This window comes from Triticum urartu, chromosome 3A (genome assembly GCF_056163025.1).
Source record: "Triticum urartu cultivar PI428250 chromosome 3A, HENAU_Tu73, whole genome shotgun sequence".
Taxonomy (NCBI): domain Eukaryota; kingdom Viridiplantae; phylum Streptophyta; class Magnoliopsida; order Poales; family Poaceae; genus Triticum; species Triticum urartu.
Genome location: NC_141875.1, coordinates 736,956,703 through 736,967,147, shown reverse-complemented (window position 1 = coordinate 736,967,147; position 10,445 = coordinate 736,956,703). Strand labels below are relative to the sequence as shown.

General features: G+C 48.4%; 1 protein-coding gene across 1 annotated transcript; it reads left to right on the top strand.

The window, feature by feature from the left end:
* The first annotated feature begins 6,419 nt into the window (after positions 1 to 6,419).
* LOC125546338 (protein FIZZY-RELATED 3) lies at positions 6,420 to 10,101 on the top strand. Its single transcript, XM_048710584.2, has 9 exons — positions 6,420 to 7,164; positions 7,258 to 7,380; positions 7,451 to 7,555; positions 8,277 to 8,456; positions 8,576 to 8,833; positions 8,931 to 9,032; positions 9,361 to 9,423; positions 9,507 to 9,575; positions 9,722 to 10,101. Exons 1-9 carry the CDS (start codon positions 6,655 to 6,657, stop codon positions 9,773 to 9,775), a joined length of 1,464 nt encoding a protein of 487 aa, XP_048566541.1. The 5' UTR covers positions 6,420 to 6,654; the 3' UTR covers positions 9,776 to 10,101.
* Positions 10,102 to 10,445: the final 344 nt, after the last annotated feature.

Below are 10,445 nucleotides of genomic sequence, written 5' to 3'. Positions count from 1 at the left end.
GTGCCACGTGAGTGGTTGTGGAGCTGCTGCCGGCAAAGGCCACAACCAAGATTGATTTTGCACCCATGGTAGCGGTTATGGGTGTGTTGGGCAGCCAAGCCATGGTTGATGAACATACCCACGGAGACGACGAGCTCATCGCACCTAGGCCCCACCATGGTCGCAATATCCCCGGCCTCCTCCTCCATCACATCAGTGTCATGTACTCACGCCTACCCAAGATCTGCAAGACGACTTCCTGATACATGACCACCAGCAACAATTGCTTCACCCCCACCCCCACCCCCACCCCCCCGCCGCTCTTCCTCGTGCCTCCACAACTTTGCGCTTGCCGACCGCCATCCCCCAACTCCAAGAACTCCACGTCTGATAGTCCCACCTCATGCCTCTTCCACTTTGAGCTCTTTGGCCCCGACCATGGGACAGATTCTCGATTTTCCTACCTTGGCGCAACACCCTCCTCCCCAAACGATAATGATATATGTTTCCTTCTCTCTAAGTTTATCAATAATATTAACTGGCACATATGGTTTTGCGGACTATGCCACACACGACACAAAGAAATTTGAATACCCTATGGTAAAATTTAACCTTCTTCATAAATAATGCACATATATACTAAACATATAAACTAATTTTTAGAGATATATATGTTATAGCATGGTTATTCCTAGAAGGTTTAATAGGATAATCTACCAAATAATTGTCCATCGGCTGAACGAGAAGGGCGAAGGGGGAATGGAGCGACAAGGGGGCCAAAAGGGTCATCTTGATAGCCTAAGATTTCAAAGGTCAATAGAGGGTTGTGGCAGAAAGGCACACCTACTAGTGATGGAGTCATCTGGATCTAGTGCAAGAGGAGGATGAGATTATATCTGGATTATCAGAGGACGGGAGGGGGCGATAGGAGGTAACGTAAGGATCTGAGCAAGAAAAAAAATAAGTGTGATGATCCACGTCGCGGTCAATTTCAATTTTGAATTACATCAGATAATTATTTTCTGGTAACATATTTTGTCAAAATAGCCCTTTCGACCTGGGAAGATTACATGATTTCAAGCTTATGCTAGAAGAAACAGGCTCGTTGCTCATGAATAAGGAAAATGAATAGACAAATTCATAGAATCTATTTTTAAGCTAATCTGATTTTGTCTATGTATAGAAATTATATTAATTGGGATATAAATATGGCCATATGGACTTTGTTGTGTCGCATAGATAAATTCGAACACCCCATAGTATAATTTTATCTCTTTATAAAGAACACACACACACACACATAGTGATCTTGTACATCAATTTTTTCAAGTATATGAATTATACCATGGTCATTTATAAAAAAATTGAGTGATCTACCAAATAAAGACACATCATGTAGTTATATAGGGGAGAAGAAGCTGCATGAAGAGGGATAAGAAAGGGAATGGCAGATGAGTTTGTGGAACATGGAGAGCCAAAAGAGCAACCTTGACATCATCGATATTTTCGGAGGTACGACCGACATGTCGGGGGGGGGGGTGTGCTTCCGTCAAAATCGTTGGGTTCTAGGGGAGGAGGATGATACTAGACTTGGACTAAAGGAGATAGTGGGGGAGGGAGACTGAAGAATCCCGATGAAGAAAATAAATCATAGTATTGACTGGCGCATTGCTTTTTACAATAGTTCTGGTGACGACCCAACCTTTAGAGATACGGTTACTTGCATAAACACTACTCGAAAAACCTATTTGCATTGGAATGGAAGTTGCTGGGGGAGCGGGAAGGAAGAAGGGCTGAGGGGGGAAGGGCAGGCATAATTTTGAGGCGTAGTTAGTTTGAAATTTCATCACCACTTAGCATGTATTGTAAAAAAACTCACAACACCGAGCATTTCCCCCCTCTATTGTCATGCTATGGTTAAGCTTTGATTGACGTGACGAAACAAGTCTACTCATTAGTTGGTGTACAAATATAGGCATATCGATCGTGTCGAGCATGGAGGAGACAAATCTTAGGGAGTAATTTTTGTCATTTTCGGCAAATAATGAATATAATCTACACATGTCGATACCATTATCTGTAGAAACTATACTCAAACAACCAGCATAATAAATGTATGATCAGTATCGTTACAACTCAAAGGAGTCCAATGTCATTAGGTCATGCTAGAATGGCGGGAGGAGGGGTGTTGTAGAAAATGTGGGTGTCGCGCCAAACCCAACGTTAACGCGGGAGGGGGAAGGCTATGGCGAGAGTGGGGGCTGTGGCGGGAGAGGGGACATCACACCAAAATCGCATGCTTACGCCATCCCTATTTTCAAATTTCATCACAACTTATCCCTTTCGATAATAGATTTTGTCACAATGGCGTACTTAGTTTCAAATGTTATCACAAATTAACCTCTTTTGTACTAATTTTTTTCACAAGTTATATTTTTATTAATCTAACTTTATGTGGAGCATGTTGCACAACACCGAGAACCTATTGTCATAGTATCGTTCTATTTTGATTGACAAGATGAAGCAAGTCTATTTTGGTCTCTGCTTAGAGATATAATTAATTTGTGTACAAATATAGGCATATTGATTGGGTCAGGCATGGCAAAGACAAATCTGGACATAGGGAGTAAGTTTTGTCATTTTTCCGTGAAGAATGAATATAGTCTGTGTGTGCGGATACTGTTATTTGTAGCAACTGTACTCAAACAACCAACATACTGAATGTTCGCTCGATACGTTACAACTCAAAAGGGTCCATTCTCATTAGATCATGACGGAATAGGAAGGGGAGAGGAGGGCTGGACGAAGCGTGGGCACCACGCCAAAACGCCACGGCGCGACAGGGATGGCAAAGCACGGGTGTCGCGCCAAAATGCCACGTCAGTGTTGGAATGGGGAGGGGTTGTGGTGGGTGAGGGGCCATCGCGGAAACAACCCCCCCCCCCCCCCCCCCCCCAGCGTGCCGTCTCACTGTAGCCATTTTCAAATTTCATCACCACCTAGGTCTTTTGATAACAACATTTGTCAAAACCTACGCTTTTTGATCTGGAAAGATCACTAGAGGATCACATCTTCTGTTGTTTGATGTTGAAAGATTGCAATCTCATCGAACCTTGTGCTGGAAGGAACACACAAGCTAGCGCATGTTGTCCTTGCGAGTGTGATGATCCACATGGGGGCTTGCGTGTCAGCTTCAACGACGACAACTACTTTGCAGTGCTGGCAAGTGTACTTTTATCTACGCTTAGAGATACCATTAACTTGTGTACAAATATGGGCATATCGCTTGTGTATGGAGAACACAAATCAGGATGTCTGGGAGTAAATTTTATCATTTTCCGTGAAGAACGAATATAGTCCATGTGCGCTGATACTGTTATTTTTGGAAACTCCACTAAAACAACCACTATACGGAATGTTCAGTCGATACCATTACAACTTGAAGGAGTCTGATGTCGTTAGATCATGCGGGAACATGGGGCTACGGAAGCATGGGCGTCACACCAAAATCCCACCATGTGGTGCGGATAGAGGGGTTGCGGAACCAAGTGCGTCACGCCAAAATCCCACGACACAGTGATGTGGCTGGAGGGTTGGCGGGAGAGTGGGTGGCGTACGAAAACCCCACGGCAGCATGAGAGGGGTGTGTGGGAGGTTGTGGCAGGAGAGGGGTCGTCGTGCCATAATCCCATGTCCGCACCGTTTGACCGTAGCCATCTTCAAATTTCACCACAACCTAGATCTCTTTTGGTAATACATTTTGTCCAAACCCAGCCCTTTTGATCTGGAAAGATCACTAGATGATCAAATGGTGTGTTAGAAGGATCACAAGATCACTACAAGATTAATGTGGTAAGATTGCATCTTGTGGAAGCTTGTGTGTGACGATCATATCCACACATAGCAAGCATAACATGGGCCCCGCGTGTCAGCGCCAGCGACAACGGCTACTTTGCTCCGCCGACAAGTGTACATTTGTCTCTGCTTAGAGATATCATTACCTGGTGTACCAATATGGGCGTATCAATTGTGTCGGGCATGGCGAAGACAAATCTGGTCATTTGGGAGTAAATTTGTCGTTTCAGTGAAGAATTAATATATTCCAAGTGTATTGATACCGTTATTTTGGAAACTCTACTCAAACAACCAACATAAGGAATGTCGAGTGGGTACTATTACAACTCGAAGGAGTCCGATGCCGTTAGATCATGTAGGGATAGGGGATGGCAGAAGCATGGGCATCTCGCCAAAATCCCAATGTGCGGGGCGGGTGGAGGGGAGGCGGAAACATAGGCGTCACACCAAAATCCCACGACAAGGTGTGAGGCAGATGGAGTGTTGGCGGGATAGCGGGTGGCATGCCAAAACCCCACGGTGGTGCGGGAGGGGGGGGGGGGGGGAGGAGTTTGCGGCAGGAAAGCGGCCCTTGCGCCATAATCCCATGCGCGCACCGTCCGACCGTAGCCATTTTCAAATTTCATCACATCCTACCTCTCTCTTGGTAACAAATTTTGTCAAAACCTAGCCCTTTTGATCTGGAAACATCACTAGAGGATCAAATCTTGTGCTGTAAAGAACACAAGATGACTCCAAGATTGATGTGGAAAGTTTGCATCTGGTGGAAGCTTGTGTGTGACGAGCATATCCACATGGGGGAGCGTACGACAGGCCTCGCATGTCGGCATAAGCGGCAACGGCTACTCTGCTCCGCCAGCGGCGCGAGGGGGGTGGGAAAGGTTGTGGCGAGAGAGGTGTTATCACCCCATACCCCCCCCCCCTCGCGTGCACCATATAACTGTAGCCATTTTCAAATTTCATCATACCCCTTTTGATCTGGAAAGATCACTAGATGATCAAATCTTGTGTTGTTTGATGTGGAAAGATCACAATCTCATCAAAGCTTGTGTTGGAAGGAATACACAAAGCACACATGTTGTCCGTGCGTTGTGATGATCCACATGGGGGCCCTGCGTGTCGACACCAATGACAACGACAACGACTACCCTGCTCCGCCAGAAAGTGTACTTTTGACTCTGCTTAGAGATACCATTAACTGTTTGTATAAATATGGGCATATCAATTGTGTTGAGCATGGAGAAGACAAACCCGGACGTCCGGGAGAGAATTTAGCATTTTCCATGAAGAATGAATATAGTCCGTGTGCGTCGATACCGTTATTTTTGGAAACTATACTCAAACAACCAACATAAGAAATGTCCTGTCAGTACCGTTACAAAGGAGTCCGATACCGTTGGATCATGCGGGGCCAGAGGATGGCGGAAGCATGGGCGTCGCGCCAAAATCCCACTGTGCGGTGCGGGTGGAGGGGAGGAGGAAGCGTGGGCGGCACGCCAAAATCCCACCACACTGTGCGGGGCGGGTGGAGAGTTGGCGGGAGAGCGGGTGGCGCGCCGAAACCCCACGGCACCGCGGGAGGGGGAGGTTGCGGCAGAGAGGGGCCGCCGCGCCATAATCCCACGAGCGCGCGCACCGTCCGGCGCTATCCATTTTCAAATTTCACAAGAACCTAGCTCTTTAGGAAAGGTCACTAGATGTTCAAATCTTGTGTTGTTTGATGTAGAAAGATTACAATCTTACTGAAGCTTGTGTTGGAAGGAATACACAAGGCACACACATTGTCCGTGCGTGTGTGATGATCCACATGGGGGCCCCTGTGTGTCGGCGCCAGTGACAACGACAACGACTACCCTGCTCCGTCAGAAAGTGTACTTTTGACTCCATTTGGAGACATCATTAACTCGCGTATAAATATGGGCATATCAATTGTGTCAGAAATGACGAAGACAAAGCTAGACATCCGGGAGTAAATTTACCGTTTCCCGTGAAGAATGAATACAGTCCGTGTGCGTCTGTTCCGTTATTTTTGGAAACTATACTCAAACAACCAACATAAGAAATGTCCGGTTGTTACGGTTACAAAGGAGCCCGACATAGTTGGACCATGCGGGGACAGAGGGTGGCGGAAGCATGGGCGTCACGCCAAAATCCAACTTGCACGGTGCGGGTGGAGGGGAGGCGAAAGCGTGCGCGGCACACCAAACTCCTACGACGCGGCGTGAGGCGGTTGGAGGGTTGGAGGAAGAGTGGGTGGCGCGCCAAAAACCCCACGGCGAGGCGGGTGGGGTTGCGGCGGGAAAGGGGACGTCGCGCCATAATCCCGCACGCGCGCGCACCGTCCGGCCGTAGCCATTTTCAAATTTCACAACAACCAAGCTCTTTTGGCAACAGATTTTGTCAAAACCTAGCGCTTTTGATCTGGAAAGATTGCCACAGGATCAAATCTTATGCTGGAAGGAAGGCAAGATCGCTCCAAAATTGATGTGCAAAGATTGCATCCGGTGGAGGCTTGTGTGCGACGCGTAGGGCGGGCCCCGCGTGTCGGCGTCAGCGGCAACGGCTACTCTGCCTCGCCGGCGCGGACACAGCTCGCCGCCCGCATTAGAAAAAGGCCAGGTATAATACGCCCAGCGCGTGCCGCTCCACCAGGTTACCGTTGCAGCAATCCCCATCCCCATCGCCACCGATCTCGCCGCCGCCACCCACCCACCCCTCGCCGCCGGTCAAACCCCACCCAAAGCCGGCTTCTTGGTCGGCGGCTGGGTCGAGCGGCGGAGCGCGAGAGGCTAGGCTACGACGCAGATCGGTCCGGTCACCATGGCGGCGGCGGCGTCCGGCGCGTCCGTGGGGGCGGGGGCGGGGGCGGGGGCCAAGCCGGGGCGGCTGAACGTGCCGGCGGGGATGGCGGGGTCGCTCCGCCTGGACGCCTCCTCCCCGGCCTCGTCCTCCTCCTCCGTGGCGCGCCTGCTCGAGATCCCCAAGACGCCGTCGCCGTCCAAGGTCACCTACAGCGACCGCTTCATCCCCTGCCGGACCTCGTCCCGCCTCCACAACTTCGCGCTCGCCGACCGCCCCTCCCCCGGCTCCGGCTCCAGGGACGACGGCAGCGCCTACTCGCGCCTCCTCCGCGCCGAGCTCTTCGGGGACGCCTCCTCCCCCGGCGGCGACAGGCAGGACTCCCCCGGCTCCAACAACCTCTTCCGCTTCAAGACGGACCGCTCCTCCGCGCCCTCCTCCCCCTTCGCCGAGAAGCTGGACTGCGCCGGCGGCGCCGGCTCCCCCACCCCCAAGAAGGCGCCCCGCAAGGTCCCCAAGACGCCCCACAAGGTTCGATCCGCCTTCCTATTTCCACAAACACCTCGCGCGCACCGAATTCTCCGACCTAGTACTAACCGATCTGTGGTTGTCGCCGGCGTGCAGGTGCTGGACGCGCCGTCCCTGCAGGACGACTTCTACCTGAACCTCGTCGACTGGTCCTCTCAGAACATGCTCGCCGTCGGCCTCGGCACCTGCGTCTACCTCTGGTCCGCATCCAGCAGCAAGGTGCGTTTCTTTCTTTCTTTCTTTCCATGGATCACGCAGGAGTCAGATTGCTAATGGCACCGTCATCCAGGTCACCAAGCTGTGCGATCTGGGGCCGAGGGACAGCGTCTGCGCCGTGCACTGGACGCGCGAGGGCTCCTACCTCGCCGTCGGCACCAGCCTTGGAGATGTCCAGGTATAATCTTCAACCGATGCACATTGCAACAAAATCTCACAAAGGGCAAAGAGATTAGACAATGTAGTCCATATTTTTCGTAGGACTCTGAACTGTTTGGTTCGTGACTTCGCAAAATTGATATCACTGATGCACATTGGAAGAAAATCTCACAGCACACAAGATTAGAGAATTGGAAAAGTGTTTGTTTTATTTGCTTCAAGTATATTTCTAGCACATCACAACACAGAGCTGTTTGTTTTACTGTATCACGTACACCTCTAAGATCATTGTTGTGAGATTTTCACTGTTTGTTAATACTAGTAGATCACAATACAAAGCTGTTTGTTTGTTTGTTGTACTGTATATGGAAGGCTGATTTGATTTGATTCACATTTGACATCTCTGTCTGCACTATCAGACTATTTTGGACTTGAGTAAGTCGGCTTCAGAGTGTCTGCAGAACTCTGAAGTAGATATTGTCAATCTTGTGTGCCAACAACATATGTCATATAGCTGCCTGTACTTTCAAACTGTTTTCCACTTGAGTTATCTTAAGAGTTTCAGCAAATACTCTGAATTAGATGTAATCAATCTTGTGTGTCAAGGACATGGCGTATAACTGTCTGCACTTTCTTTCAAACTGTTTTCCACTTGAGTTACTTAAGAGTTTCAGCAAACACTCTGTAATCAATCTTTTGTGCAAGAACATGAGGTATAACTGTGTGTATTTTTCTGGCAGATTTGGGATAGCTCTCGCTGTAAGCGGATTAGGAACATGGGAGGGCACCAGACCCGGGCGGGGGTGCTAGCTTGGAACTCAACCATCTTGTCCTCCGGCAGCAGGGACAAGAACATATTGCAGCATGACATCCGTGTCCCTACTGACTACATCAGCAAATTTTCTGGCCACAGATCAGAGGTGAGACTTCTTCTTCCACTCACTTGCATCGCACATTACAAAGCATCCCGATCCTGTGTAACACTTGGATTTCTTAAGCTCTCTCTGAATGTGAGTTGATGATGAATCTTTCTTTCCAGGTCTGTGGGCTGAAATGGTCGCACGACGACCGCGAGCTTGCGTCTGGCGGAAATGACAACCAGCTTCTAGTATGGAACCAGCGGTCGCAGCAGCCGGTGCTGCGACTGACAGAACATACCGCAGCGGTTAAAGCGATAACATGGTCACCCCACCAGCACAGCCTGGTGGCGTCAGGAGGCGGGACGGCTGATAGGTGTATCAAGTTCTGGAACACTGCTAATGGAAATATGCTCAACTCAATTGACACAGGCAGCCAGGTAATTTCTATATAGTTCTGGACAAGACCTATCTCTGTGATGTATGTTGCTCTAAATAAACTTGTGCTATTGTACTCATTGCCGCTTTCTGTTGCAGGTTTGTAACCTTGCCTGGTGCAAGAATGTGAATGAGCTTGTGAGTACCCATGGGTACTCCCAGAACCAAATAATGGTGTGGAAGTATCCATCTATGTCAAAGGTAAGCTTATATGCATTTGGTGGAACGTTCAGTATTAAGATAATTGTAAACTTGTTCACTGATATAGCTGGAAAAAATCACTGCAAATAACAATTCATTCTGTAAGTTAACTGGGCGTTCTCTTAGCTTGCTTCTTGACACTCCTTATTTAACCTGCCGGCTCTATGAGAGTTGCTTTAATCACTGAATGCTTCAAACTTTTAATATCTGTATCACTGCATGCTGAACTAACCTTTGATGCTGTGCAAATGTTTGTGGGGAGACATGTACATCAGTGCACTACTACAATGACACCCTCAGTTACTGACCATAGAACTTTGAACAACAGGTTGCGACTCTTACTGGACACACACTGCGTGTGCTTTACCTGGCAACGTCCCCCGATGGACAGGTAAATCCCATTATTCAGAAATATCACCCTGCCTAGGAACATTGTGAATATGGGAATGTAACACGTCCTTCCATTTTGTACAGACAATAGTAACAGGAGCTGGCGACGAAACTCTTAGATTCTGGAACATTTTCCCTTCAATGAAAGCGCAGGTAGGCTTCCTTGAAGAGCTGGAATCATTTCAATGGATTTTTTCTTTCTCCAACGCGCACCCCAATGCGTGCCCATTTTGTTTCTTTAGAACATGAACCTTTGACTACTTCTAACTTGTGCCACCACTTTGCTTACACTCATTCAGGCTCCCGCTCGTGATGCTGGGCTCTTTTCTTTTCCGAGAAGCCACATCCGGTGAGAAGTTGCAGAGGGACCGACCAAAGCAGAAGAAGATATATATGTGACTGTGCCAAACATATTTTCGTTGCCTGTGCAGTTCTTCAGTGATTCTGTACATTTCGTGTGGCCTGATCTGATCCATTATCCGTTGCCCATTAACTTAACTCATTCGTTGTAGTAGAAACTCATAAACTCTGCAAATGTAAGTCTTGTTCGACAGAAAATGTTAGAGAGAAATGGAGACCAACCGGGCCTCCATGTACTTTTAAATCAGACAATGTTGTGATTGTGCTTCTGTTTGTACTCAGACCTGGAGATGATATATAGCTCAAACTTGTGAGGCCATGTCTTGTTCTTGTAGCAGCAACTGCTTGTTTCTTAGCACTCTGCCTTGTTCTTGTTTCATTGGCTCATGCTGCACCATCTCTATCTCAGGGTGTATAGTAAGTTCACAGACTCTGTAGCGGTAGGCCTATGTAGGATTTAAAACACAGGAGGTAACTCAGATACAGGAAATTCCACCACATCCAAGCTCTAGGCTCTGATGCCATTGTGATCAAGATAGACTTCCAGGGAAAAATTGCCAGCCCAAATGCGACCGCATGATTCTTGTTGATTGCAAGCCAGCCAGCCAGTAGCAAAGTCTTCACAAGTAGTCTTACTGAGACCTTTCGCCTTGTTTTCTTAAC

Excerpts from the sequence above, each read along its gene's own strand:
- LOC125546338 (XM_048710584.2), top strand. The coding sequence starts at position 6,655 with ATGGCGGCGGCGGCGTCCGGCGCGTCCGTGGGGGCGGGGGCGGGGGCG. Across the intron at positions 7,556-8,276 it reads CCAGCCTTGGAGATGTCCAG|ATTTGGGATAGCTCTCGCTG; the intron begins GTATAATCTTCA and ends TTTTTCTGGCAG. Across the intron at positions 8,457-8,575 it reads TTTCTGGCCACAGATCAGAG|GTCTGTGGGCTGAAATGGTC; the intron begins GTGAGACTTCTT and ends CTTTCTTTCCAG.